Consider the following 18,057-nt stretch of genomic DNA (forward strand, 5'->3'; position numbering starts at 1 on the left):
TAGACAGTGTGCAAGATTCACTTTGCATAATTAGCACATGGCAGGGTAGACTACTGCATCACAAAAACACAATTGGCATCATTATATTAATATTTGACTCAAAATCTTTCATAGTTTTGTTCTATTTTTTTAGATGTTGTTGATCATTTTTACTTCCTGGTTTAACATGGGCTGAAGATATGACATATGTACAGGTAATTTTTAGGTGTCTGTACTTTACTTATGTTGATTTTACAGTGGATACTTTTGACTTTTACTTCACTACATTTGAGAGCTGTACTTTCTACTCCAGTGCATTTTTTTTTAAATGGACTGAAAAGTAAAAAGTACTTTTCCACCACCATTTGAACCAAATGTGTATCATTTTTAATCAATAACACATTTTAACACTTCACAAATGAACAACACTTCTGTGAAATACCTTTACTTTTTACTCTTAAAGTACATTTTTAAACTCGTACTTTAATACATTTACTTAAGTAGATTTTTTTCATGTGATACTTTTACTTGAGTAACTTTTCACTTCTGTATCTGTACTTTTACTTAAGCAACAAAACTGAGTACTTCATCCACCACTACCTGTTACCTAGCAACATAATGTTAACAGTGTCCAAAACATGTCTTATTTGCACGACAATTATGATCAGAATAACGCACCTTTATGTATCGACTGAAGGTTTAAACTGTCAGGAGTGTCCTCTTTGTGTGTAAACTGTCCCTGCAGAACTCAACGCTACTTCTTCCCCCTGGCATTTAATACAAGACAGTGGTAGTAATCACGATAATGACTGTATGGAGTTATCATTCAATACACGACAGATGGAACAACCATTTTTAGCGATCGGGATTTATCATGTGGACTTTTTCTTAGTACAAGAGGAGAACTTTCTTAGTACTAGCGGGGAACTTTTAGGTTTTTTTTCCTGTTCTATAATTAGATTTGAGCTGTGGAGAGTTGCATAAATAACTTCTATGAGTCACTATGGACACAAATAACTCCTCAAGTCTTTCATTCGGCTGTTTATTTTTTGCAGTGTGTGTTTTTTTAACCATATCGTACATTTAGAATCGTGTTTTGGGGATAATTCCAGGTTAGTGTTATTGTGTCAGCGACATAAATCACTTTCAATATTATCGTTCATGGTTTATATTTCCATCAGCGATATATCGAACTTCAAAATATGTTTCGGTGACAGGCCTAGTACACGGGATATCTTTGTTTTCTTGTTCTTTTCCTATATATCGTGTTTTTGCAGACTTGTATGTGACGCACTCGGCAGCTGAAGTTGTTTTAAAAGTGCTATAAAAATACACTGAAACGGGACTTCTGTAAAACACAATGCATTTTAAAATAACTCATTATAACAGTGTGTAGTTATAGCTCATAATATGCGTATTTTAAAGAGCATTTCTGATCCCAGTGGCAGATTCTAAAGCAAATTAACCAAAAAAACATGGGGTGTAAGTTTAACCCTGCGTTTCCAGGACCCGGTGAAGCCTAAGTGTGACTAAAGCTGTGACTAAGGGCGCAGATATTGCGGTGGACTAATAAAAACATGTATTGGGCCCAAACCAACGAGACCACATTTCTGAGTCTTACATTCACTGTGGTACATTTGGGGGAAAGGCCCGAGAAACAGTGCCGTGCAATCATCGTATTTGAATGAAAAAGAAAAAAAATATATGGTAGCTACGTTCTGGTAAACTAAAAGAACACGCATGTCACTGACTCAAACAAGATTACATTAGAAGGTAACGAAGTACATGTAGTAACGTGCTGTACTTAAGTAGAATTTTTAGGTTTACTTCAGTACATGTTACAGTGGATACTTTTACTTTTACTTCACTACAACTGAGAGCAGTATCTGTACTTTCTACTCCACTACATTTTTCAACAGGACTCAAAAGTATAAAGTACTTTTCATATGATTTGAGGGGTCATTTTTACCATATTCGTAGTAAAGTTTTCAAGTTCAAGCTTCGGCCTTGAGCAATAAATAAATAAATACACAAAATTCATGAGAAAAATTAAGATATTGATTTGTATTGCTGCTGTTGACCAAAATATGTATCTTTTTTTTTAAAATTAGAACACTTGTGAAATACTTTTTACTCTTAAAGTACATTTTTAAACAGGTACTTTAACACTTTTACGTAAATAGATTTTTTCACGTGATGCTTTTTCCTTTTACTTGAGTACCATTTTACCTCTGCGCCTGTACTTTTACTTAAGCCACAAAACTGAGTACTTCAAACTCAAAGTAAATTCACAGTTTGTCAAAGTAAACCCTGACAGACGTTGTTCCATTGTTTCGTGAGTGTAATTAGAGAAACGCACCATGAGTCAAACACTTAAACACAACAGCTTCAGTAAACAACAAACATGTGGTCGTCTGGAGCGTACTGTAAAAATATCCTCACGTTTTAAGGACTTCATTCAGCTGGAGACTTTGGACTGGGTTACATTCCTTTACCTGGCAGACCTAGACTTGATTATTCCCTTGACAACGCTTTTTCCAAATTAAAGGTCCTATATTACAAAAAAATGACTTTTGTGAGCTTTAAGTCTTGTTATAATGTTGTTACTCATCAAAAAAAGGCCTGGAGTTGTGTTTTCTTTCATTGACACATGTTTGAGTAACTCTTTAGTCTGTAACATCTCCAAAGCTCAAAATGCTCTGTTACACCTTGTGATGTCATGAAGTGATAGTTTTCAAGTTAACAGCTACTTTTTACCTTTTGTTCTGTAGAGATGGGAAATTCCACAGTTGAAATCATCCAAATGATTCGAGCATCTCCACAAACCTGACACCTATTTACGGCCACTGCTCCTCTAGCTCTCCGCTCCTCTAGCTCTTCGCTTCTGCAGCTCTCCGCTCCTCTAGCTCTCTGCTCCTCTAGCTCTCCGCTCCTCTAGCTCTCCGCTCCTCTAGCTCTCTGCTCCTCTAGCTCTCCGCTCCTCTAGCTCTCTGCTCCTCTAGCTCTCCGCTCCTGCAGCTCTCCGCTCCTCTAGCTCTCCGCTCCTCTAGCTCTCTGCTCCTCTAGCTCTCCACTCCTCTAGCTCTCTGCTCCTCTAGCTCTCCGCTCCTCTAGCTCTCCGCTCCTCTAGCTCTCCGCTCCTCTAGCTCTCCGCTCCTCTAGCTCTCCGCTCCTCTCCGCTCCTCCAGCTCTCCACTCCTCTCCGCTCCTCCAGCTCTCCACTCCTCTCCGCTCCTCCAGCTCTCCACTCCTCTATGCTCCTCTAGCTCTCTGCTCCTCTAGCTCTCTACTCCTGCAGCTCTCCGCTCCTCTAGCTCTCTACTCCTGCAGCTCTCTGCTCCTCTAGCTCTCCACTCCTCTCCGCTCCTCTCCGCTCCTCCAGCTCTCCACTCCTCTCTGCTCCTCTAGCTCTCCGCTCCTCTAGCTCTCCTCTAGCTCTCCGCTCCTCTCCACTCCTCTCCACTCCTCTCCGCTCCTCTCTGCTCCTCTCTGCTCCTCTCCGCTCCTCTCCTCGAGCTCTCCACTCCTCTCCGCTCCTCTAGCTCTCCGCTCCTCTCCACTCCTCTCCACTCCTCTCCACTCCTCTCTGCTCCTCTAGCTCTCCGCTCCTCTAGCTCTCCACTCCTCTCTGCTCCTCTAGCTCTCCACTCCTCTCCGCTCCTCTAGCTCTCCACTCCTCTCTGCTCCTCTAGCTCTCCTCTCCTTTAGCTGGTGTTCTTCTGTGTCGTGGTGCAGTAATTACAGCCTGTGCTGCTCCGGCCCCTTAAACCCCGCGGAGCCTCTCATTTGGGGTTAGCCACCATGTTAGCGCTGGTCAGAGGCGGTTAGCGTCGGTTAGCCTCGGGTTTGGAGGTAGCTGTGTCGACCGGACGAGGCTTGGTCAGGCGTTAGACACCCATGGGTGCTGCTCTATTTTTTCTCACAAGCATTGTGCAATTTATGTTTTAACAATAGGATTCTGTTTAAAGTTCACATTTTACACACGTCCAGAAGAACTGACAAAAAAACTGAAATCTGACTTAACAAACTAATACAAGAATCACATTTCAGAACATGTTTGTGCAGATCTAAACTACAGAGTTAACAGTTTTTATGCAGAAGTCCCCATGGAGACTCAGGGAGGGCATCTGACACACAGGGACATTTCAGAACATGTCTGTACAGATCTAAACTACAGGGTTAGCAGTGTTTATGCAGAATAAGACAAGAGTTTTGTTTGTTTGTGGAGGAAATTATGGTGCTTCCGTCCATTCAAATTGCAGTTTTGATTTGATTGTGATTAATCTTGCAGCCCTTAAAACTGCTAACCCTGCAGTTTGGATCTGCAAAAACATGTTCTGAAATGTGATTCTTATGTTAGTTTGTCAGCTCATTTTTTTGTTAATTCTTTTGGACGCGTTTAAAATGTGAAAATGGAACAGAATCCTCTTTATTAAAACATACATTGCAAATCTAATCCCAATGCTTCTCAGTAAAATCGTAGTTGGCTCTAGCTCTCTCACTTTGTCTCAAAGCTAACAGTCACTTTTTATTAAAATCAGAAAACATTAATTAACTAACATTAATATTAAAATTAATTAAAATAAAGACTTTGCGGTTGTTTTTATTTGTAGAATACTCCAGTTTGAATATTGATTATGTTTGGGCCCATGGGTGCTGTGTGTTTGGGCTCATGGATGTTCTGTATTTGGGCCCATGGGTGCTCTGTGTTTGGGCCCATGGGTGCTCTTTGTTTGGGCCCATGGGTGCTCTTTGTTTGGGCCCATGGGTGCTGTATGTTTGGGCCCATGGGTGCTCTGTGTTTGGGCCCATGGGTGCTCTGTGTTTGGGCCCATGGGAGCTCTGTGTTTGGGCCCATGGGTGCTCTGTGTTTGGGCCCATGGGAGCTCTGTGTTTGGGCCCATGGGTGCTCTTTGTTTGGGCCCATGGGTGGTCTGTGTTTGGGCCCATGGGTGCTCTGTGTTTGGGCCCATGGGTGCTCTGTGTTTGGGCCCATGGGTGCTCTGTGTTTAGGTGCTGTGAGGGAGAGGACACATTAGCATGTTTGCGCAGTGTGTGTGTGAGTGAGCTAACACGGTGAGATCGTGTTTAATTATATTGTGTACGCAGTGTGTACTTAGCGCTACATTTGTCACTGCTCTGTCAGCGCTAGGAGCAGTTTGTCTCTCTGCAACAAGAAACAAACACAGTAGTAGTGATAGTAGTAGTAGTTCTTTCTTTCTTTCATGGGACTGTTCTTTCATGGTTTTCTTCTTACCTGACCAACAGAACTTTTGCCATGTTTGTGAATAATATAATGTCTGAAGTCAGTCCCCTGTTACACGGTGTCCCACAGGGCTCAGTCTTAGGCCCAATTCTGTTCCTTTTGTACATCAGCCCTCTCTGTAAAATTATAAGCACCTTCAAAAATGTGTCTTACCATTTGTATGCTGATGACATCCAATTGTACTGCTCCTTCAATGATTCAGAGTTACATAAGTTAGCTGAGCTATTAAATTGTGTCTCATCTATTAAGGACTGGCTTGCTCACAACTGTCTTCAATTAAATTATAGGAAAACTGAAATTCTGATCGTTGCTCCTGAAAAGAAAGTTCCTTTAATCAAACAACACCTGGGTTCTCTGGGCTCCTCTTCCCAGCCGAGCCTCAGAAACCTTGGTGTTCTATTTGACCAGTCAATGTCCCTGGACATCCATTCTAGACAGTTGGTTAAAAACTGCTTCTTCCATCTGAGATCTATCTTCAAACTGAGGGCAATGTTATCTAAATCTGATCTGGAATTGATTATTCATGCTTTTATTTCTTCTCGTTTAGATTATTGTAATTCTCTTTTTACTTGTTTTAACAAATCTGCAGTCACTCGTCTCCAGTTGGTCTAGAACGCTGCAGCGAGGCTTTTAACAGGAACCAACAGAAGGGCACACATCACTCTTTTTACCCTCTTTACACTGGTTACCTGTCAAATTTAGAATTGATTTTAAAATTTTAGTCTTGACTTTTAGAGCTTTTAATGGACAGGCCCCTGAATATATCTCGGAAAAGCTGGTTCCTTACACCTCTGGCCGCTCCCTCCGGTCTTCGGGCCAAAACCTTTTGAAGGTCCCTAAGACCTGGTTTAAAACTCGAGGAGACCTGTCCTTTCAAGCAGTAGCCCCTAAACTGTGGAATGCCCTGCCCTTGTCTCTTCGTGTGGCTGACTCTGTTGACTCTTTTAAAAAGCAGCTGAAGACACTGTTATTCAGACAAGCTTTTAGTTAATTTACTACTCTTTGTCTTATTTTATTCTGTTGAACATTTATTGTTGTTGTTTTATCTATTTTTATTTGCACTTTGTAAAGCACTTTGTGATTTTATCTGTGAAAGGTGCTATATAAATAAAGTTTACTTGCTTACTTACTTACTAGTACTTTATGAATTAACAGTTATTAACTTAACAGGACTTACTTACATAGATTCCACAATAAAACACCAATGACTGAATGTGTTTAAACTGAAGAACTTAATAATTCCTAAGACTATGAAAAACAACAACATATTCATACATAACATTTACAGTAAAAGTTCTGTTACACAAAATTCACGCTTTAGCTTTAAGCCACGTTACAATGTTATTATCTCATCAAAAAGATACCTGCAGTTGTGTTTTGTTTCATTCACACATGTTTGAGTAACACTTTATTATTAGTCTGTCTACATCTCCACAGCTCAAAATGTTCTCTTTCCACCTTATGATGTCATGAAGTGGTAGTTTGCAAGTTAACAGCTCCTTTTACTTTCCAATTAGAGCTGAAATCATCCAAATGATTGTAGTGATGGTGTATGGCGTTTAAAAACACAGTGGAGCATTTCCTGTATTACCACATGACAACACACAGTGGAGTTTTCTATGTGAGAGAAGAAGTCCCGGCTCTCTATTCTCTGCCATAGATCCTCTGTTTGTCCACACATCCATCTAACGAAGCTGTAGAAAAGCTGTTTGCGTTTGTTTTCCCGCTCAGTGTGTCTTTGAAGTGAACGCCTGTAGACTCACTGTTTTCAGTTTGTATACGACGCCCGTCCTCCTTAAACAGGTCCTTCTCCCAAATCCAAATCAGGAGCTAGATGGGCCACAGACAGACGGGCTGTGGGTGCGTTAGTGTTGGACAAATGAAATAAGAGTGAAACTGACCACAGGTTGTTTCCACATTGTGTGTGCAGGGTTAAGTGAAAACCTACTACATCAATCAAGTGAATAATGTGATTAACACAAAAGAAACTTGTATTTTATTTATTAGGCCATCATTTTCTCACGGAGCACTAGGGAGCGCTGGTGGACCACAGCTTGAGTTTCACTGTCATAGACTTTTGACAGTTGGTAAACATATTACAGACAGTTGCGATGCAGAGCGATCACGATGGTCGCAATGCAGGGCGGTGTCGATGCGGGGCGGTGTCGATGCAGGGCGGTGTCGATGCAGGGCGGTGTCGATGCAGGGCGGTGTCGATGCAGGGCGGTCACAGTATAGGGCGGCCTTGATGCAGGGCGGTATTGATGCAGGGCGGTCACAATGTAGGGCGGCCTTGATGCAGGGCGGCCTTGATGCAGGGCGGTCTTGATGCAGGGCGGTCTTGATGCAGGGCGGTGTTGATGCAGGGCGGTCTTGATGCAGGGCGGTGTTGATGCAGGGTGGCTGGGCGGTCTTGACGCAGGGCGGTCTTGACGCTGGGCGGTATTGATGCAGGGCGGTGTTGATGCAGGGTGGTGTTGATGCAGGGCGGTCTTGACGCTGGGCGGTCTTGATGCAGGGCGGTCACAATGTAGGGCGGCCTTGATGCAGGGCGGTCTTGATGCAGGGCGGTCTTGATGCAGGGCGGTGTTGATGCAGGGCGGTCTTGATGCAGGGCGGTGTTGATGCAGGGTGGCTGGGCGGTCTTGACGCAGGGCGGTCTTGACGCTGGGCGGTATTGATGCAGGGCGGTGTTGATGCAGGGTGGTGTTGATGCAGGGCGGTCTTGACGCTGGGCGGTCTTGATGCAGGGCGGTCTTGATGCAGGGCAGTATTGATGCAGGGCGGTCTTGATGCAGGGCGGTGTTGACGTTGGGCGGTGTTGATGCAGAGCGGTCTTGATGCAGGGCGGTGTTGATGCAGGGCGGTGTTGATGCAGGGCGGTCTTGATGCAGGGCGGTCTTGATGCAGGGCGGTGTTGACGCGATTTAAGAAAATAAAAAATTCGCTCGATAGCACCTCCTAGGAAATTTGTATGGAACAATACAATGTTACTAAATTGGGTCCACATATTCATGGCATGGCCTTGATTAAAAAGTCAATGACGGACACACCCCATCTCTCTTCACTTATTTATTTGTTTTATTTTAAAACAAGCACAACCTAAAATGTGGGCAAATCTTCAAAAAGCCGCATAATAATGTAACCCAACAAAGGACCAGAGTGTGTGTAACAGCGCACCACAGGATAAACTGTTCCCACTAGACTTTTACCAGCAACTGGGATAGAAGAAAATGGGCTGAAATGGGACGTATCAGCGCCCTCTGCCCGGGCTCTGGGGGGCGGTGGGTGAGGGCCAATCATAGATGCTGTTATTTTATTTTTGTCATTTTGAGATTGTTCGTATCGTCTTGTAACAGTGTGGTTGGCAGTTCAATCTCAGCTCTGGCCAGTGCATAATGCCATCGTATCCTTGGGCAAGACACTTCACTCCCCTCAGTGTTGTTTAACAGAGCAGTGAATGGACAACTAGTAAAGTTTTATTTTATTTTATTTTATTTTTTACTAAATAGCTCCATGAGACTGATGCGTTTTTCTAAGATGAAATGAATGTGTTTTCATTGGTTCCTGGTGGCCTTTGAGGCGAATGTTTTTTGTGGTGGAGTGAATAGTTTGAGTCCCAGGTTTAAACAGCACTTGTGGTCTGTGAGACGTCAGTTCAAAGAGTTTAGTGTAAAGCTCCACAAACCCCCCACCCCCTCCACCACCAACCCGCCCTCTCTTTCTCTGTGCTCTCTCTCCTTCTCTCTGTCCGTGCCCTCTTTCTGTGCCTTCTCTCTCCATGTGATCGCTCTGTCTCTGTGCCCTCTGTCTCCCTTTGTGCCCTCTCTATGCTCTCACCTGTATCCTCTCTCTGTGCCCTCGTCTATGTCCTCCTATGTGTTCTCTTTCTCTCTCTCTCTCTGTGCCCTCACCCCTGTCCTCTCTCTGTCCCCTCGTCTGTGTCCTCTCTTTGTGCCCTCGTCTGTGTCTTCTCTCTGTGCCCTCGTCTCTGTTCTCTCTCTGTCCCCTCGTCTGTGTCCTCTCTTTGTGCCCTCGTCTGTGTCCTCTCTCTGTCCCCTCGTCTGTGTCCTCTCCCTGGGCCCTCGTCTCTGTTCTCTCTCTCTCTCTCTCTCTCTCTGTGCCCTCGTCTCTGTCCTCTCTCTGTCCCCTCGTCTGTGTCCTCTCCCTGTGCCCTCGTCTCTGTTCTCTCTCTCTCTCTGTGCCCTCGTCTCTGTCCTCTCTCTGTGCCCTCGTCTGTGTCCTCTCTCTGTCTCCTCATCTGTGTCCTCTCTCTGTCTCCTTGTCTGTGTCCTCTCTCTATGCCCTGGTCTGTGTTTTCTCTCTCTCTGTGCCCTCTCTCTGTCCTCTCTCTGTGCCCTCGTCTGTGTCCTCTCTCTGTCCCCTCGTCTGCGTCCTCTCTCTGTCTCCTCGTCTGTGTCCTCTCTCTATGCCCTCGTCTGTGTTTTCTCTCTCTCTGTGCCCTCTCTCTCTCTCTGTTCTGTTTCTCTGTCACTGTGGCTTGTGTTTATGGCGTTCTTTTCCGAGCAGCACGTCAAACCCTGCCAGCTTCTGCCACACAGACCCCCCCCTCCCTCTCTCTGTTACTCTCTCTCCCTCCCTTTCCCCTCTTTCTTTCCCCCCACTCCTTCCTTTTTCTCCTCCCTCTCTCCGCTTCCATCCCCTCATCCTTCCCCCTCTCTCTCTGTCTCTTTCTCCCCTTCCATCACCCTCTCTCTGTCTCTCTCTCTTCCCTCACCCCCCTCTCTCTCCTCTCTCCCTCTCTCTCTCCTTCCATCACACTCCATCCCCCTCCTCCTCTGCCTTTCTTGAGCAGTACTGTGAAGTTTCCACTCAGTCACTGGTGTTGTGTTAGTTTGACTTGGCCCTGGATCTCACCTCGGGCTCCTGAGGCTCCTGAGGTTCAAATGTCGCCTGTACAATACAAAGTGTAACATTATATTAGGTCAGAATCTTGACCGTTTTTGTTTTGGTCAAAATGAAACGTAGCCGTCCTTTGTCCAGCGCACTGAAACGTGGTCCAGACCCATAAAACGTGCCCTAGTCCGGTTTAAAGGACCTGTTTGTAGCTGCGCTCTAGCTGTGTGTCCAGAGCCGTAACCCGCAGATAGAGACACATACAGGCTTTTTTCATTATATATGGACAGGCCTCATGTCAAAGAACCTCCAGAATTCACTCACTGAGCTGCAGAGGCTGCACTAGCACTGATTCATGATTGTCTGCAGGTGCTTGGGTTTAGGTAGTGACTATTCAGATCAGGGAGAGACATTTTAGGTTTAAACCAACTGGATTTCAGCATTAAAACTGGCAACACAAATGAGACTATATATGATTTGAACATACCCTATCGGTCATATCTGGAGACAGAGTTAGGTCATGTTTAAGAAATTTTAAATAAAAACCTTATGTGCAGTTCCTTTAAGATTTGCATCAGATTTCTGTTGTTCTGTTGTTGTTTATTTCTGATTTAGACCTGGTTTAGGGCTGTTTAATCCCTGGTTAAATCCTGATTTAGTCCTGTTTAAGACCCATTTTAAACCTTCTTTAGACCTGGTTTCATACTTTTTAAGACCTGGTTTAGGCCTGTTTTAAACCTGGTTTAATCCTGTTTTAGACTTGATTTACTCTTGTTTTACACCTGGTTTAGTTCTGATTTACACCTGGTTTAGACCATTTTAAAACCGTTCCATTCTGGTTTTAGGCCTGGTTTAGTCATCCTTAAGATCTGGTGTAGTTCTGTTTCAGTCCTGGTTTAGTCCTGTTTTAATCCTGATTTAGTCCAGTTTTAAACCTGATTTAGTTCTCTTTTAGACTTCATTTAGTTATATTTTAGACCTGGTTCAGTCCCGTTTTAGTCCTGGTTTAATTCTGTTTTGGACCTGCTCTAGTCCTGTGTTAGACCTGTTTTAGACCTGGTTTAGTGCTGTTTTAGACCTGGTTTAGTGCTGTTTTAGACCTAGTTTTGTGCTGTTTTAGACCTAGTTTAGTGCTGTTTTAGTCCTGGCTTAATTCTGTTTTGGACCTGCTTTAGTCCTGTATTAGACCTGTTTTAGACCTGGTTTAGTGCTGTTTTAGACCTGGTTTAGTGCTGTTTTAGACCTGGTTTAGTGCTGTGTTAGAGCTGGTTTAGTGCTGTTTTAGACCTGGTTTAGTGCTGTTTTAGACCTGGTTTAGTGCTGTTTTAGACCTGGTTTAGTGCTGTTTTAGGTCTGGTTTAGTGCTGTTTTAGACCTGGTTTAGTGCTGTTTTAGACCTGGTTTAAAGCTGTTTAAGACTTGCTTTAGACCAGGCTTGGACTTAGTATCGTCAGTGTAACATACAAAACATATGAAGACTTTACCATAAAATAAACCTCCATATGTCCCCCAGACTCATACCCGGCCCTCCTGCGGCTCCTCGGGGTCCTAGTGCCGGCTGCTGTCTGGCCCTGGCTCTGTGTTTCTAATGAAGTGTTTTAATGAGGGCCCTTTATGGTCGCAGAGTAATGGGCCCCAGCTGAGAGCGCTCCATAAACGTGTACACAACAGCCTCTGCTCCGCACATGGCACTACAACACAACACATGTCCCATATGAACAACAACTTATCCCGTGAAGATTCATGAGGATCTGGGATAAAATTCTTCTTAGGGATTTGAGGAAAATATCTCATGGTGATTTTTCTGACAAGCATTGTGATTAGATTTGCGATTTATGTTTTAATAATAGGATTGGTTCAGTGTTTGCATCTTGAACAGCTTTAAAGAGTGGGCAATTTTTTATTTTTTCTCTTCTTTCTACCATGTTATAACGCTGGTCCCTCATCAAAAACATGCCATCATCCATACATGTTTGAGTAATTTTGTGATCTCTCTCGGGCCCTTTTCATACCCTCCTTACAGTTAGCTGTGCGAGCTTGTACAAGACTCCTCCCACACGCCTCCGTCACCCATGCATCTACGTGACAATTCTCCACACATATACAAAAACGTGATGCAAAATCGTACACAGCAACATAACAAACCTGATGTGCAGTAGTTTTATTAGCAGGATACACGCTGACTGTGTTGTGATAGCGCTGTGAAGGGGGTGTGACTTCGCGTGGAGAGCAACGGGAGGGGAGACTCAGAGCGCCAAAAATGAAATTGAAACTTATTTAACTTGTTAATATGTTGTTTTTGGTGAGTATAGGATTTTTAAAACAATAAAAGGTAACATTATGATCTTAAATATGTTACGTGTTAGCAGTTAATACCCCATAGAAGTAAAATACCCACTTTTTAAATATAAACTGACAAACTAATACAAGAATCACATTTCAGCATGTTTGTACAGATCTAAACTACAGGGTTTTTATACAGATTAAGGGAGATTGTGTTGTTTCTGGAGGAATTTAGTTTGTGATTTTCTCATTGCGTCCATTGAAAAGTCGCATATGCATGTTTTTACACACGTTCTAAATTGTATTTCATTCTGTAGCCACAATATCTGCAGCAGTAAAGTACTTAAAGTGGGACTAAGCACTTAAACGCCAACCACAACCGCATTTCAAATAGAGCTGCTAAACTGGGCAGTACCTGGAGGACTGAAGGGGAGAGGAGGGAAGGAGGAGGGGGCGGGGTCTGGAGGTATAAAGAACAGCGTATCGACAAGTATCCACGTTTCAAACTCCGCCCCTGCAGCCAGGTGTTTGCAACCAGAAACACCAGGCTGTCATCGGTGCAGTCCTGTGTGATGTCATGTAGTGCTTGAAGACGCTGTGGCCACGGGAGACAGCACGCACTTTTGACTGACCAGAAAACACACACACATGCGCTCCAGAGTCTACACTGTTCCAGCACGTCATACCACAGTGAAGCCTTTCATTATTGTTTTAGCTGAGTCTTCTCCAGTGTAATCGAGCAGTGGCCCAAGTTTGGAAAAATAAATAAATAAATATAAGTGAGGTTTTTATAAGTGTGAATTCATTTGAAAGTGAAATTCGCTCTAGACGGTGTGGCCCTACTTCTTGTTTGTACTGTGAAACCGAGTCGAGCAGTTAGAGCAAACTAATATGCAAATATCTGAAGAAAAATATTGTTTGGGTATTTAAATGTGTCACGTAACTGACTAAATGATTGGATGATATTGCCTTCATTTAAAGCATGAATAACACTAATGCCATAATTCTCCCACAGTAGGCCTAATGCAGTGCTGGTAGAGTAGGCCTAATAATTCATAAAACACTACTCACACAAAGTACACAGACGTCTTCGTGCAGCTGTGGGGCTTATGAAAGAAGATGGAGGACGTAAAGTGAAGTAGAGCCGTGTGATTCATTCTGCTCTGTGCTGAGCTGTGTGTAACAGAATGCAGTCTGCTATTAGACCTACTGTGTACTGCTGTTAGACCTACTGTGTACTGCTGTTAGACCAGCTGTGTACTGCTGTTTCTGTGTACTTCTGTTAGCTCTACTGTGTACTGCTGTTAGACCTACTGTGTACTGCTGTTAGACCTACTGTGTACTGCTGTTAGACCAGCTGTGTACTGCTGTTTCTGTGTACTTCTGTTAGCTCTACTGTGTACTGCTGTTAGGTCTGTGTACTGCTCTTAGCTCTACTGTGTACTGCTGTGTCTGTATACTGCTGTTAGACCTACTGTGTACTGCTTTTAGGTCTGTGTACTGCTGTTAGACCTACTGTGTACTGCTGTTAGACCTACTGTGTACTGCTGTTAGACCAGCTGTGTACTGCTTTTAGGTCTGTGTACTGCTTTTAGGTCTGTGTACTTCTCTTAGCTCTACTGTGTACTGCTTTTAGGTCTGTGTACTGCTGTTAGACCTACTGCGTACTGCTGTTGGACGTGTGTACTGCTGTTAGACCTACTATGTACTAGAGACATGCCAATATATCATTTGGCTGATATATAAGGAGGCTGTGAGTGAGTTTGTAATAAATAAACAAAATAAAAAATAAACAAAATCGGTCTTATATATCGGCTCAATATATATCGACCTTCAGTTCCTCTGGACCCTAAACCATCTGTATCGGCATCATCCATGAAAAAAACCCTATCGCTCGATCCCTACCGTGAACTGGCTTTTTAATCTTTTTTTTTCTGTAGCGTTTAGACATTTTTGAGATAATTGAAAAAACATGCATGAACAGCTGACCCGATGTCGCCATCTTGAATGTTCTGTTAGTTTGGCGGTTTAAATTTGTCATGTAACGGACTAGATGACTGGATATCGCTTTCAGATAATAACGTTAATGTCGTAATTCTCCTATTCCGTGGAAACAACATCCATGCAGGAAGGAGCGCAGCTGGGGTTATCAGATATAGGAGCTAGAAATGAATATTTAGACTAACTGAAAATTCCTTCTTAATCGTATTCCGCGTGTTTAAGATATCGCTAACTTTTTCTCTAGTGGTATCTGTTGTTGTAAAGTCGGTAGAAATGGTGTTTTTGAAAGACGTTGCGGGTTACGTCCTAACGATTCCAATTCTAGATTAAAATTTCCCGAATCTTGTACAACTCACTCTAATTACTGAGCTGTACTGCGGAGAAGAAGCACCGAATATTTGGCACAGCGAGACCTCCAGCTTTCGCAACCAACTGCCATTTTTCCAATTTAATTTCGGGGCGGCACTTATTCCAAATGAATTCAGCGACTCTTTTGTGTAAATCTCTAAAAACAGAACCTTACCTGAGTAGCTTTAGGATGATTTAAAGCTGTGTCAGAACGAGTATAAGACACACAGACGAGTAGACGCCCATGGACCAATATGGAACCTACTGGACGACTGAGGGATTACACAGATATAAGGCCACATGGGAATAGAAAGGAAAGTACTGCCATTTAATGTGGAAAAACACATTCTGCTATCTAAATCAACAGTGTTTTTAATGATCGTGGCATCAGAATCAGTATCGCGAATCAATCAATCATCTATTCCTTAGTATTGAACTCGAGTTTGCAGTGTTAGTATCGTGACAACACTATTCTCTAGTTCCTCCGTTTTATGATCCATTATTTGGAAGTGTCCCACCAGAACTAGCATGAATCTGATTTATAAAAATAGTGCTCCAAACAGGGCCCCACAGTGTGCAGAATGAACTTTCCATGCAGAGGTTAGGGTCTGAAAAAAGGAGAGAAAGAATGGAAAGTGTGAGCGACAGTGGAGTGGTGAAGCTCAGCAGAACGAAGGGGCTGAAACTAACCAAAACATTCAAGATGGCGGCAGCGGCTTAGCTATTTGCCGCGAACTGCATTTGCTTTTGTTTCGGTGATCTGCACATCTTATCGGACTAAAGACACGCCGTGCCGATCGATTGGCCGACTAAAAAGGGGGCGTGGCAAAAGCTCTCAAAACTATTACGTATCTCTGTGTATCTGACCCAAACTGCACTCACACCACAGAGGGTAGTACTCCGTCACTTTTACTTAAGTAACTTTTAAAGGCTAACAGCAGTATCATAGCAACCAAAGAGCCAATCTGGAGCGACGCTGTTGAAGGTAACGCCCCTTCTGAGCGACGCTGTCAGTGAAACATGTTGCTAATGCTAGCGGGAGTGGCCTCTGGGAAAGATTTATGGACACAATAGCGAAATAAAAACCCCAGGATCACGTAGAGCGGGTTAATACGAACATTTTAAGACCAAAATGACGAGTCTGACAGCAGCAGTTACAGAGAGAAGGGCGACGGTTTTCTAACGTTAAGTGACTTGGAACCAGAGACGATGGAACCGGAAGCGTGCGCATGATCACTTTCTATTTGGAACGTGGCGGCGGCTAGCGGGTTAGCTATGTCCATTTATATATATGACACTGCTCGGCCTAATGAGAGGAAAGTGCAGTGGACATGGGACCATATTCAAATTTTGTGTTGCGATTACAAAGCCTAAAATTATTGCGTCTAACAATTATTAAGGCTGCTGTTTAAAAATGTTATGGATATTAATAATTATAATTTGAATGTTATGAATACGTTCCATGTTTAAACAGGTATACTGCTTAAACATGGAAAACAGCTACGAAAATCACGAAGAAGTAGCTTTTTTCTGCACGTTCTGGAGATATAATGGAGACGATATCAGGATTATGTAAAATGTCCCATGAACGATTATTGTTGATCCACGATAAATGATATTATTGTTACCTGCCCCATCCCTAGTCTGCAGTGCTGGTACAGTAGGCCTAATGTGAGGAGTACAGTCCTGGTACAGTAGGCCTAATGTGAGGAGTACAGTCCTGGTACAGTAGGCCGTAAGATTCATGAAATGCTCTGAACACAGTGTCTCCGTGCAGCAGCAGCAGATGGAAGATGTAAAAGTGAGGTAGACACAGCAGGATGTAGGCTCCTGGTACAGTAGGCCTAATGTGAGTGTGCAATGCTGGTAATGTTGGTATGCAGTCCTAGTACAGTAAATGATGATTCATAAAACACTAGTCACACAAAGTACAGAGGCCTCTCCATGCAGCAGCGGGACTTTTGGAAGAAGATGCAGGCGTAAAGTGAAGTAGAGCCGTAAAGTGAAGTAGAGCCGTGTGATTCACTCTGTGGTCAGTGAGTTGTGTGTAATAGAACGCAGGCTGCTGTTAGACCTACTGTATTGACACATCCTTCAATATATGACAGGAGGAATAATAATCTTTCAAGGTCAATATTTACTGTTTGTACATTTTCTTTGTACTAATGGGAAAATGTTGTATATTTTTTGTACTGCGTTGAGTTGTGCTGTTAAGCCTACTGTGTACTTATGTTAGGTCTACTGTGTACTGCCTTTTCAATCTTTTCTCTGTAGAATGTTGACATTTCCCGATTACTGAAAATACAAACTGACCTGATGTCGCCATCTTGAATGTTATGGTTATAAAATTCCGATGCTGGTTGCATTATTAAATGTCGTGGCTTTGGGCTTTGGGCTGTGGTGGGAGCATGGACCTAAAACTGAAGGGTACGGTGAAATATTTCTTTAACGAGACGTATCTGTGTCCACGGATATGAGGTAAACATGTTCAAATCAAACACAGCTTTTACTGATAACAATCGTAATGCTGATTTATTCTTGATTACAAAAACATGATGGACAAGTTGTTTGCTTTTATTCAGTAAGAAAGCAGAATCGGCTACTCACTTTTTCCAGTTTCTACAACAAAATCCAGTTGGTTTAAACCTAAAATGCCTCTCTCTGATCTGAATGGTCACTACGTAAACCCCAGCACCTGCAGCCAATCATGAATCAGTGCTAGTGCAGCCTCTACAGCTCAGTGACTGAATTCTGGAGGTTTTGAGCTTTCGCATGAGGCCTGTTCATATATGTTAATACTATTTTAAAACAGTAAGACCACAGGGTACGTAACCTACCTTTAAGTCATGATTCAGTCAAAGTTTAAGTTCATTTACACATCTGGAAATGAAAGTGAAAGGCAAATATTACGACAGTGGTTATTTTGTGTTGCTTTTAACATAATCCTGCTGTGTGGCAATGGGCAGGTTTTTACAATTCTGGGAAGGCAAGACATTAAAGTGGGAATAAACACCTAAACTCTGACCACAACCACATTGCAAATAGAGCTGGAGGACGAAAGGGCAGAGTGACGGGGAGAGGATCTGGAGGTATAAGGAACTGTGTGATTGGTCTAACAGGTATCCACACGTCAAAGTCCATCCCTGCAGCGAGATGTTTGTAATCAGAAACACTTGGCTGTAATCAAGGCAGTGTTGCGTGATGTCGTGTAGTACTTGAAATTGCAGCAGCCACTAGAACCAGCGCACGCTTAGTTTTTGACTGTTTTTTGACCAGAAAACTGCAAATTGTCCTAGTTTGCACAAAAAATGACCACAAAATGA

At 43.1% G+C, this 18,057-nt stretch overlaps 2 protein-coding genes across 3 annotated transcripts in view; one reads left to right on the plus strand and one right to left on the minus strand.

The window, feature by feature from the left end:
- Positions 1–18,057, plus strand: part of pear1 (platelet endothelial aggregation receptor 1) — a 56,956-nt gene that overhangs the window by 15,371 nt on the left and 23,528 nt on the right. The gene's annotated exons all lie outside the window — the stretch shown is intronic.
- Positions 7,342–10,601, minus strand: LOC117383659 (uncharacterized). Its single transcript, XM_033980855.2, has 3 exons — positions 10,590–10,601; positions 10,124–10,159; positions 7,342–8,145 (listed from the first exon to the last, which is right to left on the minus strand). The coding sequence occupies exons 1-3, from the start codon at positions 10,599–10,601 to the stop codon at positions 7,342–7,344; spliced, it is 852 nt and encodes a 283-aa protein (XP_033836746.2).

The sequence above is a fragment of the Periophthalmus magnuspinnatus genome, chromosome 16 (assembly GCF_009829125.3).
Source record: "Periophthalmus magnuspinnatus isolate fPerMag1 chromosome 16, fPerMag1.2.pri, whole genome shotgun sequence".
NCBI classification, from domain to species: domain Eukaryota; kingdom Metazoa; phylum Chordata; class Actinopteri; order Gobiiformes; family Gobiidae; genus Periophthalmus; species Periophthalmus magnuspinnatus.

Bases quoted from the DNA above. Each gene is read 5' to 3' on its own strand.
- LOC117383659 (XM_033980855.2), bottom strand. The intron at 8,146-10,123 runs GTGAGATCCAGG...CCCTGCATCAAG, and splicing joins AGGAGCCTCAGGAGCCCGAG to ACCGCCCTGCATCAAGACCG.